This window comes from Eleginops maclovinus, chromosome 12 (assembly GCF_036324505.1).
Source record: "Eleginops maclovinus isolate JMC-PN-2008 ecotype Puerto Natales chromosome 12, JC_Emac_rtc_rv5, whole genome shotgun sequence".
Classification (NCBI taxonomy): Eukaryota; Metazoa; Chordata; class Actinopteri; order Perciformes; family Eleginopidae; genus Eleginops; species Eleginops maclovinus.
The window spans coordinates 29456366-29476587 of record NC_086360.1 but is presented as its reverse complement, the minus strand read 5'-3'; the positions used below and the strand labels follow the sequence as shown (position 1 = coordinate 29476587).

General features: G+C 45.4%; 2 protein-coding genes across 2 annotated transcripts in view; both read left to right on the top strand.

Annotated features, from left to right (window-relative positions):
• Positions 1 to 134: 134 nt before the first annotated feature.
• card9 (caspase recruitment domain family, member 9) lies at positions 135 to 17993 on the top strand. The gene is given in 15 exon segments (XM_063897000.1): positions 135 to 362; positions 2872 to 2979; positions 3150 to 3219; positions 5531 to 5668; positions 6027 to 6145; positions 7231 to 7437; positions 7562 to 7645; positions 8091 to 8381; positions 16380 to 16505; positions 16687 to 16875; positions 17028 to 17076; positions 17213 to 17244; positions 17246 to 17335; positions 17574 to 17623; positions 17702 to 17993. Coding segments are annotated over 14 exon segments (1647 nt in total). The 5' UTR covers positions 135 to 362; the 3' UTR covers positions 17796 to 17993.
• A 1171-nt stretch (positions 17994 to 19164) lies between these two features.
• Positions 19165 to 20222, top strand: part of ccdc180 (coiled-coil domain containing 180) — a 21303-nt gene continuing 20245 nt past the window's right edge. Inside the window, exon 1 of the mRNA XM_063897504.1 lies at positions 19165 to 19180. Coding sequence (XP_063753574.1) covers positions 19165 to 19180 — 16 coding nt within the window. The remainder of the gene's footprint in view (positions 19181 to 20222) is intronic.

The following is a 20222-nucleotide window of genomic DNA, read 5'->3' as shown; positions in this document are numbered from 1 at the left end:
TCTGTGGTTTTGGTGCAGCTCGTAACTTCCTGTTTGTTTCACTTCCTCTCTGCCAGATTTCCCGGAATGTAAGCGCTGTGACATCACTTCCTGTTCCTCTGACTTCTTCTCTTCTTCCTCTTTCCGTCCAAACTCTGCTGAATAAACTTCAGAAGTACTTCATTATATTTCTGCAGTACTCAGTGTTTAGAGCCGACTGGGAACAGGGTCACCTGTGTCAATATGTTAATGAGGAGGAGCTGCTGCAACCTGATTGGTCCATTCAGATTAAGAGTCTGAGGGGGCAGAGCCAAAAACAGGAAGTGACAAAAGTGATTTCTTCCTCAGAAATCACAGAAGAGAGACGCTCCGGAGGACTGAAGGTAAGACAAACCGAGTCTAGAGGTAGGGATTCATCAGTTTGTGTCAAAAGTCCTGAGGATCTTATTCTTTGGTTCAAAACAGTTTGACCGCTGTGGTAATCTGAGCCTCAGCAGGCCCTGGATCTCTCTGAGTCTGGCAAAGCTAACCCTCACAGCTCACTCATTGGTTCTGGATATCAGGTCAGGGCTACAGGTCAGGGGTTCAGGTCAGGGGTTCAGGTCAGGGGTACAGGTCAGGGGTTCAGGTCAGGGGTACAGGTCAGGGGTACAGGTCAGGGGTTCAGGTCAGGGCTACAGGTCAGTGGTACAGGTCAGTGGTACAGGTCAGGGGTGCAGGTCAGGGGTTCAGGTCAGGGGTTCAGGTCATGGGTACAGGTCAGGGCTACAGGTCAGGGCTACAGGTCAAGGGTTCAGGTCAGTCTGAGGGGGCAGGGCTACAGGTCAAGGGTTCAGGTCAGTCTGAGGGGGCAGGGCTACAGGTCAGGGCTACAGGTCAGGGCTACAGGTCAAGGGTTCAGGTCAGTCTGAGGGGGCAGGGCTACAGGTCAGGGCTACAGGGGTTCAGGTCTCTGTGTATCGGTACTCTGTGTATCGGTACTCGGTGTGGTGTATGTATAAGTACTTGGTGTGGTGTATGTATAAGTACTCGGTGTGTGTATAAGTACTCGGTGTATGTATAAGTACTCGGTGTGTGTATAAGTACTCGGTGTGTGTATCAGTACTCGGTGTGTACATCAGTACTCGGTGTGTGTATAAATACTCGGTGTGTGTATAAGTACTCAGTGTGTGTATCAGTACTCAGTGTGTGTATAACTACTCGGTGTGTGTATAAATACTAGGTGTGTGTATAAATACTCGGTGTGTGTATAAATACTCGGTGTGTGTATAAGTACTCGGTGTGTGTATAACTACCCGGTGTGTGTATAACTACTCGGTGTGTGTATAAGTACTCGGTGTGTGTATAAGTACTCGGTGTGTGTATAACTACCCGGTGTGTGTATAACTACTCGGTGTGTGTATAAGTACTCGGTGTGTGTATAAATACTCGGTCCGTGTGTGTATAACTACTCGGTGTGTGTATAAATACTCGGTCCGTGTGTGTATAACTACTCGGTGTGTGTATAAATACTCGGTCCATGTGTATAAGTACTCGGTGTGTGTATAAATACTCGGTCCGTGTGTGTATAACTACTCAGTGTGTGTATAAATACTCGGTCCGTGTGTATAAGTACTCGGTGTGTGTATAAATACTCGGTCCGTGTGTGTATAACTACTCGGTGTGTGTATAAATACTCGGTCCGTGTGTATAAGTACTCGGTGTGTGTATAAATACTCGGTCCGTGTGTGTATAACTACTTGGTGTGTGTATAAATACTCGGTCCGTGTGTATAAGTACTCGGTGTGTGTATAAATACTCGGTCCGTGTGTATAAGTACTCGGTGTGTGTATAAGTACTCGGTGTGTGTATAACTACTCGGTGTGTGTATAAGTACTCGGTGTGTGTATAAGTACTCGGTGTGTGTATAACTACTCGGTGTGTGTATAACTACTCGGTGTGTGTATAAGTACTCGGTGTGTGTATAACTACTCGGTGTGTGTATAAGTACTCAGTGTGTGTATAAGTACTCGGTGTGTGTATAAATACTCTGTGTGTGTATAAATACTCGGTCCGTGTGTGTATAAGTACTCGGTGTGTGTATAAATACTCGGTCCGTGTGTGTATAAGTACTCGGTGTGTGTATAAGTACTCGGTGTGTGTATAACTACTCGGTGTGTGTATAAGTACTCGGTGTGTATATAACTACTCGGTGTGTGTAAAACTACTCAGTGTGTGTATAAGTACTCAGTGTGTGTATAACTACTCGGTGTGTGTATAAGTACTCGGTGTGTGTATAAGTACTCAGTGTGTGTATAACTACTCGGTGTGTGTATAACTACTCGGTGTGTGTATAAGTACTCGGTGTGTGTATAACTACTCGGTGTGTGTATAAGTACTCGGTGTGTGTATAACTACTCGGTGTGTGTATAAGTACTCTGTGTGTGTATAAGTACTCGGTGTGTGTATAAGTACTCTGTGTGTGTATAAGTACTCGGTGTGTGTATAAGTACTCGGTGTGTGTATAACTACTCGGTGTGTGTATAAATACTCGGTCCGTGTGTATAAGTACTCGGTGTATGTATAAGTACTCGGTGTGTGTATAAGTACTTGGTGTGTGTATAAATACTCGGTGTGTGTATAAGTACTCGGTGTGTGTATAAGTACTTGGTGTGTGTATAACTACTCAGTGTGTGTATAAGTACTCTGTGTGTGTATAAGTACTCGGTGTGTGTATAAGTACTCGGTGTGTGTATAAATACTCGGTGTGTGTATAAGTACTCGGTGTGTGTATAAATACTCGGTGTGTGTATAAGTACTCTGTGTGTGTATAAGTACTCGGTGTGTGTATAAGTACTCGGTGTGTGTATAAGTACTCGGTGTGTGTATAAGTACTCGGTGTGTGTACTCCAGATGGACAGTGAGGACGACCTCTGCTGGCTGCAGCTGGAGGACTTCAGGCTGCTGCTCCTCAAAACCATCGAGCCCTCCAGAATCACACCCTACCTCCGCCAGTGCCAGGTACTCCTGCTGCACCTCCTCCTGAAACTTCCCATACTCCTCCTGAAACTTCCCATACTCCTCCTGCACCTCCTCATACTCCTCCTGCACCTCCTGTTACTCCTCATATCCCTTGTTGTGCTCCTGCTAATAATGATGCATCTTCCTGCTACTGCTGCTCCTGCTCACAGGTGATTGGTGCTGAGGATGAGGAGCAGCTGTTTAATGACCCCACCCTCGTCATCAGGAGGAGAAAAGTGGGTAAGAAACAGATTCAATGTGAGAGCCAATCACAGGAGAGGACTCTTTAAAGTCGAGACACTACATACTGATATACACCTGAACATCAGCAGGAGAGGACTCTTTAAAGTAGAGACTCTACATACTGATATACACCTGAACATCAGCAGGAGAGGACTCTTTAAAGTAGAGACTCTACATACTGATATACACCTGAACATCAGCAGGAGAGGACTCTTTAAAGTAGAGACTCTACATACTGATATACACCTGAACATCAGCAGGAGAGGACTCTTTAAAGTAGAGACTCTACATACTGATATACACCTGAACATCAGCAGGAGAGGACTCTTTAAAGTAGAGACACTACATACTGATATACACCTGAACATCATCAGGAGAGGACTCTTTAAAGTAGAGACACTACATACTGATATACACCTGAACATCAGCAGGAGAGGACTCTTTAAAGTAGAGACACTACATACTGATATACACCTGAACATCAGCAGCAGAGGACTCTTTAAAGTAGAGACTCTACATACTGATATACACCTGAACATTAGGAGAGGACTCTTTAAAGTAGAGACACTACATACTGATATACACCTGAACATCAGCAGCAGAGGACTCTTTAAAGTAGAGACTCTACATACTGATATACACCTGAACATCATCAGGAGAGGACTCTTTAAAGTAGAGACACTACATACTGATATACACCTGAACATTAGGAGAGGACTCTTTAAAGTAGAGACACTACATACTGATATACACCTGAACATCAGCAGGAGAGGACTCTTTAAAGTAGAGACACTACATACTGATATACACCTGAACATCAGCAGGAGAGGACTCTTTAAAGTAGAGACACTACATACTGATACACACCTGAACATTAGGAGAGGACTCTTTAAAGTAGAGACACTACATACTGATATACACCTGAACATCAGCAGGAGAGGACTCTTTAAAGTAGAGACACTACATACTGATATACACCTGAACATCAGCAGGAGAGGACTCTTTAAAGTAGAGACACTACATACTGATATACACCTGAACATCAGCAGGAGAGGACTCTTTAAAGTAGAGACACTACATACTGATATACACCTGAACATCAGCAGGAGAGGACTCTTTAAAGTAGAGACTCTACATACTGATATACACCTGAACATTAGGAGAGGACTCTTTAAAGTAGAGACACTACATACTGATATACACCTGAACATCAGCAGGAGAGGACTCTTTAAAGTAGAGACACTACATACTGATACACACCTGAACATTAGGAGAGGACTCTTTAAAGTAGAGACACTACATACTATATACACCTGAACATCAGCAGGAGAGGACTCTTTAAAGTAGAGACACTACATACTGATATACACCTGAACATCAGCAGGAGAGGACTCTTTAAAGTAGAGACACTACATACTGATATACACCTGAACATCAGCAGGAGAGGACTCTTTAAAGTAGAGACTCTACATACTGATATACACCTGAACATCAGCAGGAGAGGACTCTTTAAAGTAGAGACACTACATACTGATATACACCTGAACATCAGCAGGAGAGGACTCTTTAAAGTAGAGACTCTACATACTGATATACACCTGAACATCAGCAGGAGAGGACTCTTTAAAGTAGAGACTCTACATACTGATATACACCTGAACATCAGCAGGAGAGGACTCTTTAAAGTAAAGACTCTACATACTGATATACACCTGAACATCAGCAGGAGAGGACTCTTTAAAGTAGAGACACTACATACTGATATACACCTGAACATCAGCAGGAGAGGACTCTTTAAAGTAGAGACTCTACATACTGATATACACCTGAACATCAGCAGGAGAGGACTCTTTAAAGTAGAGACACTACATACTGATATACACCTGAACATCAGCAGGAGAGGACTCTTTAAAGTAGAGACTCTACATACTGATATACACCTGAACATCAGCAGGAGAGGACTCTTTAAAGTAGAGACTCTACATACTGATATACACCTGAACATCAGCAGGAGAGGACTCTTTAAAGTAGAGACACTACATACTGATATACACCTGAACATCAGCAGGAGAGGACTCTTTAAAGTAGAGACTCTACATACTGATATACACCTGAACATCAGCAGGAGAGGACTCTTTAAAGTAGAGACTCTACATACTGATATACACCTGAACATCAGCAGGAGAGGACTCTTTAAAGTAGAGACTCTACATACTGATATACACCTGAACATCAGCAGGAGAGGACTCTTTAAAGTAGAGACTCTACATACTGATATACACCTTCACTGGGACCTCTGACCCCTCAGGAGCGCTGCTAGACATCCTGCAGAGGACGGGGGTCAAAGGTTACACAGCCTTCCTGGAGAGTCTGGAGCTGGATTACCCTCAGCTGTACAGCCGCATCACAGGGAAGGAGCCCAACCGGACCTTCAGCATCCTCATAGGTCTGTCTGTCTGTCTGTCTGTGTCTCTGAACACCTGTCTGTCTGTCTGTCTGTCTGTCTGTCTGTGACTCTGAACACCTGTCTGTCTGTCTGTCTGTCTGTCTGTCTGTCTGTCTGTGACTCTGAACACCTGTCTGTCTGTCTGTCTGTCTGTGACTCTGAACACCTGTCTGTCTGTCTGTGACTCTGAACACCTGTCTGTCTGTCTGTCTGTCTGTGACTCTGAACACCTGTCTGTCTGTCTGTCTGTCTGTCTGTCTGTCTGTGACTCTGAACACCTGTCTGTCTGTCTGTCTGTCTGTCTGTCTGTCTGTCTGTCTGTCTGTCTGTCTCTGAACACCTGTCTGTCTCTCTGCAGACACAGCAGGTGAATCTGGTCTGACTCAGTTCTTGATGTCAGAGCTGAGCCGCCTGCAGAGGGCACTGCAGGAGGAGAGGAGGCGCCGGCAGCAGGCCTGCTCCGTCGCTAAGGAACAGGTGACCAATAATAACATGTAGCACAGGATGTCCTCTCTGTTAGCGCAGGATGTCCTCTCTGTTAGCACAGGATGTCCTCTCTGTTAGCACAGGATGTCCTCTCTGTTAGCGCAGGATGTCCTCTCTGTTAGCGCAGGATGTCCTCTCTGTTAGCGCAGGATGTCCTCACTGTTAGCACAGGATGTCCTCTCTGTTAGCGCAGGATGTCCTCTCTGTTAGCGCAGGATGTCCTCTCTGTTAGCACAGGATGTCCTCTCTGTTAGCGCAGGATGTCCTCTCTGTTAGCGCAGGATGTCCTCTCTGTTAGCGCAGGATGTCCTCTCTGTTAGCGCAGGATGTCCTCTCTGTTAGCGCAGGATGTCCTCTCTGTTAGCGCAGGATGTCCTCTCTGTTAGCGCAGGATGTCCTCACTGTTAGCGCAGGATGTCCTCTCTGTTAGCACAGGATGTCCTCACTGTTAGCGCAGGATGTCCTCTCTGTTAGCACAGGATGTCCTCTCTGTTAGCACAGGATGTCCTCACTGTTAGCGCAGGATGTCCTCTCTGTTAGCACAGGATGTCCTCACTGTTAGCGCAGGATGTCCTCTCTGTTAGCGCAGGATGTCCTCTCTGTTAGCGCAAGATGTCCTCTCTTTTAGCACAGGATGTCCTCACTGTTAGCGCAGGATGTCCTCTCTGTTAGCACAGGATGTCCTCTCTGTTAGCAGAGGATGTCCTCACAGTTAGCGAAGGTTGTCCTCACTGTTAGCGCAGGATGTCCTCTCTGTTAGCGCAAGATGTCCTCTCTTTTAGCACAGGATGTCCTCACTGTTAGCGCAGGATGTCCTCTCTGTTAGCGCAAGATGTCCTCTCTTTTAGCACAGGATGTCCTCTCTGTTAGCACAGGATGTCCTCTCTGTTAGCAGAGGTTGTCCTCACAGTTAGCGAAGGTTGTCCTCACTGTTAGCGCAGGATGTCCTCTCTGTTAGCGCAGGATGTCCTCACTGTTAGCGCAGGATGTCCCCACTGTTAGCGCAGGATGTCCTCACTGTTAGCACAGGATGTCCTCAGGTTGTCTCTGTTGGTTGACCCGTGTTTCCGTATCAGGAGGTGTGGTCTCGGCAGCAGCAGCTGAGGGACCGCGAGCTCCGGAAGCTGACGGAGCGAGTGCATAAGATCCGAGAGGAGCGCGAGCGTCTGAGCGAGGAGGTGAGGCAGCTCCGAGACCACAACTACAGCCTGATGGCCGACATCAACGCGCTGAGCCAGGACAAGAGCAGCACCCTGCTGACCAACAGAGACCTGCAGATAGAGGTGAGACCCCCCCTGCATACTGCCAGCACACAACCTCTGACCTCTGACCTGTGTGTGTGTGTGTGTGTGTGTGTGTGTGTGTGTGTGTGTGTGTGTGTGTGTGTGTGTGTGTGTGTGTGTGCAGGTGGAGCGTCTGAAACACACCGTGCTGCGAGCTGAGAGTCAGACTCGGCTCCTGAGAAGAAGAACCATGAGACCGCTGCAGGAGGTGAAGCACCCTAACTCCTCCTCTTTCTCTTCCTCTTCTTCTTCCTCCTCCTGCTCCTCTTCCTCCTCCTCTTTCTCCTCCTCCTCCTCCTTCTCCTCCTCTTTCTCCTCTTCCTCCTCCTCCTCGTCTTAGTCTTCCTCCTCCTCCTCTTTCTCTTCCTCCAACTCTTTCTCCTCCTCCTCTTTCTCCTGCTCCGCCTCCTCCTCCTCCTCCACTTCCTCTTCCTCTTCTTTCTCCTCCTCCTCCACTTCCTCCTCCCCCTCTTGCTCTTCCTCCTCCTCCCCCTCCTCATCCTCCTCCACTTCCTCTTCCTCTTCTTTCTCCTCCTCCTCCACTTCCTCTTCTTCCTCCTCCCCCTCTTGCTCTTCCTCTTCTTCCTCCTCCTCCTCCTCCTCCTCCTAAGACCTAACTCATAAAACCATGATCTGTTGAATTGTGTTTTCAGAGCAGGAGTCTGGCTCTGCCCACAGAAACCTTCTTCCACCCCAACAGACAGGAGGAGAACCAGGAGGACAAGAAGGAGGAGGAGAAACAGCCTGAGAAACAGCAGGAGAAACAGCCGGAGAAACAGCCGGAGAAACAGCAGGAGAAACAGCCGGAGAAACAGCAGGAGAAACAGCAGGAGAAACAGCAGGAGAAACAGCAGGAGAAGGGAAGTCCTCCACAGATCAACCTCCTCACTTCAGTGTTGAGACTGAGGAGAGACCTCCACAGAGCCGAGGAGCAGAGAGCCAAGGTGAGGAGGTGTTTATGTAGGAGCAGACAGGAAACACTAAGGAGACTGGTTGGTGGATCAGACTCTCACAGGAGACCTGAATCAGAGCGGTCACCCTGAAGCAGGTCCCCATAGTGTCCCCAGCTGCTCCGTCAGAGTCTGATTCATTAAAACTGTTCAGTGAGAAGCTCTTTGAGCTCCGGTGTTTCCATCATCTGTAAATCCTTGGAAACAGAGCTGACATCCTGCAGTAACCCTGAGAGACCTCCTTTAATGAGCTGCTGACAGTTCAGAGAGGAGCATGGGCTGGGGCTTCACTGAGGGTTCTTCTGAGGGGGGGCACTGCAGCAGTTACACTTTTTACAGGCAGTCTGTTTCTTTCTTTCTTTCCTTTTGATTTTTAATTTTTTAATCCACTTTTTATTCAGAACATCTCCATCACAAACATCTCCATCACAAACATCTCCATCACGAACATCACAAACATCTCCATCACAAACATCTCCATCACAAACATCTCCATCACAAACATCTCCATCACAAACATCACAAACATCTCCATCACAAACATCTCCATCACAAACATCTCCATCACAAACATCTCCATCACAAACATCTCCATCACAAACATCTCCATCACAAACATCTCCATCACAAACATCTCCATCACAAACATCACAAACATCTCCATCACAAACATCTCCATCACAAACATCTCCATCACGAACATCTCCATCACGAACATCTCCATCACAAACATCTCCATCACAAACATCTCCATCACAAACATCTCCATCACGAACATCTCCATCACAAACATCTCCATCACAAACATCTCCATCACAAACATCTCCATCACAAACATCTCCATCACAAACATCTCCATCACAAACATCTCCATCACGCACATCTCCATCACGCACATCTCCATCACAAACATCTCCATCACAAACATCTCCATCACAAACATCTCCATCACAAACATCTCCATCACAAACATCTCCATCACAAACATCTCCATCACGAACATCTCCATCACAAACATCTCCATCACAAACATCTCCATCACAAACATCTCCATCACAAACATCTCCATCACAAACATCTCCATCACGAACATCTCCATCACGCACATCTCCATCACGCACATCTCCATCACGAACATCTCCATCACGAACATCTCCATCACGAACATCTCCATCACGAACATCTCCATCACAAACATCTCCATCACAAACATCTCCATCACAAACATCTCCATCACGCACATCTCCATCACGAACATCTCCATCACAAACATCTCCATCACGAACATCTCCATCACGAACATCTCCATCACAAACATCTCCATCACAAACATCTCCATCACAAACATCTCCATCACAAACATCTCCATCACAAACATCTCCATCACAAACATCTCCATCACAAACATCTCCATCACAAACATCTCCATCACAAACATCTCCATCACAAACATCTCCATCACGCACATCTCCATCACGAACATCTCCATCACGAACATCTCCATCACTAACATCTCCATCACGAACATCTCCATCACAAACATCTCCATCACGAACATCTCCATCACAAACATCTCCATCACAAACATCTCCATCACGAACATCTCCATCACAAACATCTCCATCACAAACATCTCCATCACGAACATCTCCATCACGCACATCGATTACAACTTGAGTCAAGAACCTGGAAAGGGTGTCTGTAGGACTGATGAGTGCTTTTGTTCATGTTGCCCTTCTGGAGTTTTCTTTTGGACTTCAATTACTCCATCTATGACAAAACAAAGAACAGAGCCCGGGGGCGCACCTCCCATTTTAAAGAGAAAAAGGAGGAAAACCAACATGAGGGTGGGTTCATACGAAGCACACGTATCGTCAAATCAGATCTGATTGGTTTTACCTACTCAGTCCATTTGGACCAGGTCCTGTAAAACTTTTCTTTCTCAACTTTTAGGGAAAAAGAGATCTTCTCCATAACATACATGTCATACACAATGCCAACCCATTCATCAATGGAGGGAGGCTCCACTTTTAACCATTTCCTCGTGACACATGTCTTACTAGCTGCCAGCAGTATAGCAACGTGGTGTCTTCTATGTTCCATGTTTCAAACAATCTATTACCCAGAAACAAGGTTTCACATGGTAATGGAATGGTCACACTAAATACATTACTGATATGTTTGTGGATCTCTTCCCAGGAAGACCTCATTGCTTGGCAGTCCCAACAAATATGAAAGTGGTTGGCTCCATCAGATCCACAGAGCCCCCAGCAAGCGTCCCCACTGCCTGGTGTCGTTTTGTATGGCTGTGATCAAAAATCCTGTTTATTCCTCCAACAAAACTCCCGCCATGTATTTGACCTGGTTGAGAACCATTGCAGTTGACATATTTTCTCCCAGCTCTCCTGTGTGATCTCCACCCGTATTTCCTCTTCTGGTTTGGATAACTGTATGGCATTATATCCTTTGGAGATCATTTTATTGCATGTTCCGGATTTAGTAAGTGATAGGAATACCAGCATGAACCCTGATCTTTTCCCAACGTCTCTAATGTTTTAGTTAAAACTATGTCTCACTTGCAGGTACCTGAAAACCCCTCTTTCCCCAGACTGTGGTCCTTCTGTAGGTTTTCAAAGCTCTGAAATGACCCTTGGTGAACAAATGAATTATAGGTAGTTAAACCTTTTGTGATCCATGTCTTAAATCTGCCGTCGGTTTTATTTGGTGTGAAGTCTGAGCCATATGCACACCACCTCATCATTTCAGTTGTGTCTTTTAACCTGCACATTTAGACTATTTCCTGCCAGGACTTCAGGAGGCTGCCTGCCACAGAGTCTTCCAGGATCTCCTGTTCTCCCTGTAGTCTGTTATCACTTAGCAGGGCTGTTATTGGGATTCCCTCTATCATCGTTCCTTCTATGTCCTTCCATGCTGCAGTGCATGTTGGTGAGCATAGGCAGATTAAGGATCTTAGTTGAGCTGCATGATAGTATTCCTGTAAGCAGGGAAGGCCCATTCCTCCTGTATCTTTTCTTAATTGCAGCGTTCTAAATCTAATTCTGGCCCTTTTCCCCTGCCACAGAGATCTTGCTATTAATCTGTGGTAGGTGGTATTCTAACTGGCAGACACTGGGAAAGATACAGCATCCGTGGAAGGATATTCATCCTAATTGATTCTATCCGGGAGCTCAAACTTAAAAGGGAATACCGTTCCATCTCTGGATATCAGCTTTCATCTTTGAACTTAGCGGGCCATAGTTGATGTTATGTAATCTCGTGGAGTCCCTAGGTAGTGAGACACCCAAATATTTAATGGACTCAGCCTCCCAATTCCAGTCGTACATGGTCTTAATTGAAGAGGGAGGGTCCTAATTAAACGTCAATACTTGAGTTTTATTGATATTCATTTTATAACCAGAGTTTAAACCAAACTCCTCGCAATTTCATCACTTTTGGGAGTGTCTGAGTAGGTTGTGTTATACTTATCAATAACTCGTCGGCAAATAGGGCCAGTTTCTGCCCCCGGGATGTCTGCCCCCGGATGTCATTGTTACCCCTTTTATATCCTCCCTCTGCCTAATTAGTCCACTCACGGGTTCAATGAACAAGGCGAAGAGGAGCGGCGACGCACAGCACCCCCGTGTCGTTCCTCGTTCCAGAGTGAAGGATTGGTTAAGTCTCCACTGATTTTGATTCGAGCTGTGGGTTTATTATATAGTGCTGTAAACGTGTCAGTTATAGCTGTATGGAAGCCACATTTTGAAAGTACTTTCTATAGAAATGACCATCTCACTGAGTCAAACGCTTTTCCTGCATCCAAACTTAATATCAATGCCTCCCGTTTGTGTTGTGCGACCTGCCTCACACCGTGCAGTGTCCTCCTGATGTTATCTTGGGTCTGTCTTTGTCGGACAAAGCCCGTCTGGTCCTTGTGTATTAACACTGGTAATATCCGTTCTACTCTTTAGATAATATGGAGGTGAATCATTTATAGTCGTCATTTAGAAGACTGACAGGGCGGTCATTCCCACACTGCAGTTTGTCTTTCCCCTCTTCAGGTATGATCGAAATGACTGCCTCCCGCCACGAGGGGGGGTGCGTTTGTTTTCCAAAGCCCAGTTGAACGTTTTTAATAGAGTTGGAATTAGTTGATCTTGCATTGTTTTGTACCATTCTGTGGAAAAACCATGGGTCCCTGAGACTTCCCCCCTTTCATTCTCCTGACCGCTGATTGAATTTCTTCTATTGTTATTTTAGATGTTCAGTTTTCATTCTGTTCATCAGAAATCTTTGGAAGATTTACCCGGGTCAGGAAGTTATCGATTTGGTCGTCGCTTGTCTGTGGTTGGGAATATCATATTTGATAGTATTGTTGGAAGCACTGTTGTATTTTCTCCGGATTAGTTTCCATTTCATTTGTTGAGTTTCTTATTTTATATATAATTCTGTTGTTTTCTTAACCTGTATGATAGAAGGTCCAGTGATCTCCCACCGACTCACAGTGCTGTTGCTTTGTAAAAAGGAGCTTCTTCTGAGTTTCCTGAATATTTATTTCGTCTATTTCTTTTTTAATGTTGTAATCTTCCATCTGTTATCCTCTGTGAGAGACTTTGCGTGTTCTTTCTGTAGTCTCTTCAAGTCCTCTTCCGATTCTTTTAGTTTTTGCTCCCTAATTTTCTTCTCATATGAAGAGATGGCTATGACTGCCTTTAATGCATCCCAGAGAATGGGTGGGGTCACTTCTTCATTATCGTTGGTTTCCAGATACAATTTAATTTCCCTTTTCAATGTATCTTTAATAACGGGGTTATTCAGGATGTTTGAGTTCAGTCTCCAGAGAGTGGATTTCTTACTATTATCCAGATAGATTGACATATAGATGGGTCCATGATCTGAAATAGTACTGGGTCCTATTTCACAGTTTTCCACCCTAAAAAGATCTGCTTCAAGCACAAAACAATAATGGATGCTGAGTAGACACTGAGCGTGGGAGTAATGCTGTAGTCTCGCTTTCTCTCCACACCTCCACAATCCCAACTTCACGCATCCAAACACCTAATCTCCTGCTATTGTTTTTGGCCCCAGATTTCCCGTTTGATGAGTCAATCTTCGGGGTTAATCGGATGTAAAGTCACCGCCACATATTAGAATCCCTGGACTTTCTGCTGTCATTAAATCAACCATACGTTTGAGGACCAGTCACTGCCCGGCGGGACACACGTTAAGGAGACTTATCACAATATCATCTCTTTTTCCTGGAACCATTTCAAACCTGCCCTCCTCCTCCTTATATTCTGATATGTGTTCATAGTTTACTGCATTGGATATCAGAGTCGCCACTCCTCTCCCCGACATGTGAAGAAAACCTGTTTAAATCCCGATCTGTTCGGAGTCGTTGAGGTCTCCGGTAAGAAGCTGTTTGAATTTGATCTTTCTTTAATAAGACGTTCCCCCTCTTAACTGGATCGAGTACTCCATTTATATTAAAGGATGTTACTTTTAAGGATCTGTTATGCATCTATGTGATTTCCTCCTCCCTCCCAAACAAACATCTGGGTCGCTTCCCCCTCCCCCGAAACCCGGCAGGGAATGAACCACTAACATAATGATAAACATCAAACTAAACCCCCTTTGTCCTCGTGTCTCCCTCTGTAGGGGTCTGTTAACCTGACCCTGTTGAGCCTCCCGAGGAGGCTCGAAGGGAAAAGTCTCCCTCAGTCCGGAGGGAGAGGCCCTCACCTGCAACAGTCGTATGTCGGGGAAGAAAGAAAAAATCAAAAGTGAAAAATTGTCCCCGAGCGACCCAGTCTATGAACTAGTGGATCTCCACCACTACAGTCACAGTACATTACAAGAGATTTCACTATTCGTCGTCCTCGAGCCGTGGGTTGAATCCATCAGGTCCCGGAGGGGGGCGGCGATGGTCTCGGTCTCCTAAAGGCTCGGAGCTTCTCCCTGTAGCCTGGTTCACGTTCAGCTGCGTCCGTCCTTGCCCGTCTGCCCACTCTCTTCCAGGACAGCCGCTGCACCTGCTCCATGAGCGTCTCCGGAGGTGTGATAGCTGTCACGGTGTAGCCTCTTTTCAGCAGGTCCTCTGATGCCTCCTCTATAGTATCGTAGGGTTTAGTTCCGCGCAGCCTGGCCGGGAAGAGGGTCTGGAACGGGACTTTTTTTTTCCTTCAGCACTTTTCGTATCTCTGTGTATTCTCTTCGTTTCTTCAGTATTAAAGGTGGGCAGTCGTGGTCCAGGTGTATGTGCTTTTCTTGCCAGGCAAACCCCTCCTTCTGCCATGCCTTGCGGAGTAATGTCTCTTTGGTTTTAAAACTTAGACGCTTGATTACGATGGAGCGTGGCGGTGCGTCTTCCGGCGGCTGCGGTCCCAGAGACCGGTGTGCTCTATCAATCTGCAGGTCGGGCATGTCATTAGTTAGCTCGAGACCCTCGCGGAGCAGATTTTCCACAAATGAAACCATTGTGGTCGATTCCTTCTCGGATCCCTCCGGCACCCCATAGATCCTTAAGTTATCACGTCTGGAGCGGCTTTCCAGATCCAGCAACTTGTCTTCCAGCTTGGTGTGCAGTTCAGCATAGCCGTGACAACTTCTGCTGTGTTTGGGATTCTTTCTTCTGCTCTCTCAATTCGTCCCTCCGCCTCGTCCAGTCTGGTGTTCGCCTTAATAATTTCTTCTTCTATTCTCTCTAATTGTTCTTTGTTCTCTTGGCGAAAGCTTCTTAGTTCTCGCAGAATCAGATCCAAGTCGGCCATTTCTCCGCACTGCACGTGTTGATTGCTAGCTTAAACCTGTTCGCTGCTAACTGTTGCTGCGCCTGTCTTCCTCGCCCGGCTGTCCTCAGACGACGTGTATTGCTCACAGTGGTGATATGGTGTTTTTAACCCCCTTCGCCACACTTTTGCGGAATGATTTATTTGGTTTGTATGGGGATATTGCTCTTACTGCTCTGGCTCAACCGGGAGCTCCCTCACTATGCGACCATCTTGACGGTGTTCCGACCGGAAGTCCTCCAGATTTTGAGTTTTGGGGGATCATCATCCTCACAGATCAGATTGTTTTTCAAATGTGCGACATTTTTTCTAAACCTCGACTTTTAAAAATGATCCGATCATCATTCACACTTTTTCCTAAACTTCTGAATTTTGAAAAGAGGATGGTCAGGGCCACACGGGGGAGGAGTTGGAATAATGAGAGACATGTTTTTACTGAACTTAAATCTACATTTCATTGTTATTTTAGGAATGATCTCACGTACCCATGCAGTACTCCAACGTACCCCTAGGGGTCCGTGTACCCCCATCTGAGAACCTCTGTCCTAAGCGACGCTGCTGTTCAGACGCTGGGGCGCCGGGGGGATTCTTAGAATCAGAACCAGACCCAGAACCAGGTCTATGGCCAAGTAGGTCTTACATACTGCTCACCTGAGCGAATCCCACAGAGGGCTGTGCAGACCCCCCCCCCCTCACTAACATCTGGGTCTGTGTTGGGATCCTGACCCCCCCCCCCCCCCTCACTAACATCTGGGTCTGTGTTTGTGTTGGGATCCTGAACCCCCCCCTCACTAACATCTGGGTCTGTGTTTGTGTTGGGATCCTGACCCCCCCCCCTCACTAACATCTGGGTCTGTGTTTGTGTTGGGATCCTGACCCCCCCCTCACTAACATCTGGGTCTGTGTTTGCGTTGGGATCCTGACCCCCCCCCCCCCTCACTAACATCTGGTTCTGTGTTTGTGTTGGGATCCTGACCCCCCCCCCCCTCACTAACATCTGGTTCTGTGTTTGTGTTGGGATCCTGACCCCCCCCCCCTCACTAACATCTGGGTCTGTATTTGTGTTGGGATCCTGACCCCCCCCCTCACTAACATCTGGTTCTGTGTTTGTGTTGGGATCCTGACCCCCCCCCCTCACTAACATCTGGTTCTGTGTTTGTGTTGGGATCCTGACCCCCCCCCCACTAACATCTGGTTCTGTGTTCAGAGCGAAGAGGAGAAGGAGGAGCTGGAGCTGCTCTCTGCCCAGCTGAAGGGAGACGCCAGGATGTACCGACAGCGAAACAAACAGACCCTCCGTCAGCTGGAGGAGGTGATCAGAGAGAGAGACAAGGTGAGGGGGGAGACAAGGGGAGACAAGGGAGGGGGGAGAGAGAGTTTCATCGTGTATAGATCAGCTGTCCCCCGACTGGATTGAAAATAGATATTTAGAGCTGGAGGCTGAAGGGAGCCTGGAGGAGAAGAGACGGTTCAGGCAGGACATCTCTTCAGGGTACTCTGTAATCCCCCCCCAGGCTCTGTCGTCGCGGGCCGAGCAGCAGGAGGAGGCCCGGCTGCTCCTGCAAGAGAAGGATCAGTACAGGGAGCAGGTCAGGCAGCTCAGCGAGCAATCTGATAGGCTGGAGCTGCTCCTGCTGAGGTCACAGGGGGAGGAGCTACAGCTGAGGACACGCCTCCGCAGACTCACCTGCAACTCTCACCTGGTGAGGAGGGGGGATGATGTGATGAGATGTCATGATGTGATGATGATGTCATGATGTGATGAGATGTCATGATGTCATGATGTGATGATGATGTCATGATGTGATGATGATGTCATGATGTGATGATGATGTCATGATGCGCCCTCTCTCAGGGGGAGAGGAGCAGTGAGGAGGAGGACTCCCCAGGGAGCGTGGCTAAAGGTGAGTGGGACCTGCTGTCCTCTTAAAGACTAGCCGTTAGCTGTTTAAACTGTGGCAGAAACATGAAGGGGCAGAGGTCAGAGGTCAGATGGTGCGTTCAGGCTCCCCTGTAAAGTTGTCCCTGGTTTCTGTTCAGGCAGCAGTGAGGAGCTGCGCAGCGGGACGTCGGGGGGAGAACGAGGAGGCGCTGCAACAACACAAGCCTCCTGCAGGAGGCGCCACTGAGTCTGAGCAGAACCCCATCACTGCTGCATCATGGGTAATGAGGCCTCTGCTCCTGTATTACTCACTGAGGGAAACTGCTTCTCTACAGACCTAGACACACCCAGTGTGGGGAGCAATGGAGTTACAGTAATCTACTACTGATGCTGTGACGCAGTAATATAACGCACTGTCTGTCTGTCTGTCTGTCTGTCTGTCTGTCTGTCTGTCTGTCTGTCTGTCTGTCTGTCTGTCTGTCTGTCTGTCTGTCTGTCTGTCTGTCTGTCTGTCTGTAGGACGAGGAGACAGACGGCTGTCTCACCTATAGAAGGTGTCCCAACTTCCGGTGAGTCGTGATTCTTTTAATTCAATTATAAATTGTCCGTACAAATATTTCAGTGTGTCCCTGTATCCATGACAACAGGAAGCGGGCCCTCAGGTCGAAGCTGGTTGCTAGGGATTACGCAGCAGGTAACCTTGACGACAGCAGCATCAGTGACATCACTGACTCTGACTGAAAACAAGACCATTACCCAGGACCACCAGCCCACTGGGACCATTATCCAGGACCACCAGCCTGAGACCATTACCCAGGACCACCAGCCCACTGGGACCATTATCCAGGACCACCAGCCTGAGACCATTACCCAGGACCACCAGCCCACTGGGACCATTATCCAGGACCACCAGCCTGAGACCATTACCCAGGACCACCAGCCCACTGGGACCATTATCCAGGACCACCAGCCTGAGACCATTACCCAGGACCACCAGCCCACTGGGACCATTACCCAGGACCACCAGCCCACTGGGACCAGTACCCTGGACCACCAGCCCACTGAGACCATTACCCAGGACCACCAGCCCACTGAGACCATTACCCAGGACCACCAGCCCACTGGGACCATTACCCAGGACCACCAGCCCACTGGGACCAGTACCCTGGACCACCAGCCCACTGAGACCATTACCCAGGACCACCAGCCCACTGGGACCATACCCAGGACCACCAGCCCACCTGGGACCATTACCCTGGACTACCAGCCCACTGGGACCATTATCCTGGACCACCAGCCCACTGGGACCATTACCCTGGACCACCAGCCCACTGGGACCATTACCCTGGATCACCAGCCCACTGGGACCATTACCCTGGACTACCAGCACACTGGGACCATTACCCAGGACCACCAGCCCACTGAGACCATTACCCAGGACCACCAGCCCACTGGACCATTACCCAGGACCACCAGCCCACTGGGACCAGTACCCTGGACCACCAGCCCACTGAGACCATTACCCAGGACCACCAGCCCACTGAGACCATTACCCAGGACCACCAGCCCACTGGGACCAGTACCCTGGACCACCAGCCCACTGGGACTATTACCCTGGACCACCAGCCCACTGGGACCATTACCCTTCTCCTCTGGAGCGTGGATTCCCTGGCGCTTGTCCTGTCCCCTGGACGACAGCTATAGATTCAGGATCCATACTTCAGTCTCTCTGGAGAGGAGGATTCTGAACTGGTTCAAACCTCAGACTGCAGAGGAGATCTTCAGAATTGGTCGTCCAGTTCCAGCTCCCCCCGTCTTTCTGAGACTGGGGGTCAACAGCTGACTGTTTTCCTTTGAAATGTTTGCTTTGGAGGATCCATCATATCAGAATCAGAATATATTGTTGACAGATGTGAGACCTCACCTGTCCCCTCTATGAAACCCCCATTGTTAAATGCAGTAATAATTGGCTTTATTTTGCTTTGATGGACGCTAAGACTTTCTCAGAAATCTCTTCCCAGACAAACAAACAACAGGAGGAAAGAGAACTGTTCTTTTTACACGTCAAGTGGCATCTGAACTTAGTGACATTTCAGTATGTTATACGTTTATGTCTGTAAAGAAATGTAAGAATAAAGTTTCATGTTTTCAATTCAGTTAAAAGAGTCTGAAGAGTTAATATATAGAGTTAATAAATATAGAGTTAATAAATATAGAGTTAATATATATAGAGTTAATATAGAGTTAATATATATAGAGTTAATAAATATAGAGTTAATAAATATAGAGTTTAAAAAAAAAAGAAAAAAAAAGTTATAAAAAAAAAGAGAAAAGAAAATAATTAAAAAAATAAAAAAATTTTAAAAAAAAAAAATTTTTATTAATAATAATATAATTAAAATAATTAAAAAAAGAAAAAAAATTTAAAATAAAAAAAAATTTATTTTTAAAATAAAATAAAAAAAGTAAAATAAGAAGAAATTTTTAAAGATTAAAAAAGTTAAAAAAAAAAAAAAAATTTAAATAAAAAAAATTGATAATAAAGTTTTTTAAAAAAAAATTAAAAATTTTTAATAATTAAATTTTTAAAAAAATGGGAAAAAATAAAGAAAAAAAAAATTAATATATAATTTAAAAAAGGAAAATTTTTTAAATAAAAAAAAAAAAAAAAAAAAATTTTTTTTAAAGGAAAAAATTAAATTAAAAAATAATTTTTTTTAAAAAAAAAAAAATTAGATTTAATTAATTAATAAAAAGAAAAAAAAAAAAAAATTTTAAAAAATTTAAAAAAAAAATTTAAAAAGAAAAAAAAAAAAAAAAGTTAATTTTTGAAAAAAAAAAATTAAAAAAAAATAAAAAAAAAAAAATAAAAAAAAAAGAAAAAAAAAAAATTTTAAGAAAAAAATTTAAGGTTTGAAATTAATAAATTAAGAAAAAAAAAAATAAAAATTTTATTTAAGTTTTTTATTAATTATAAAATAAAATTAAATAAGGAAAAAAAAAAAAATTTTTAAATTAAAAAAGGGAAATAAAAATAAAAAAAAAATTTAAAAAAAAAAAAATTTAATTTGAAATTAGAAAAATAAAAAGTAAAAAAAAAAAAAAAAAAATTTTTAAAAAAATATTAGTATAAAAAGAAAAAAAAATTTTAAATTTAATATAAAAAAA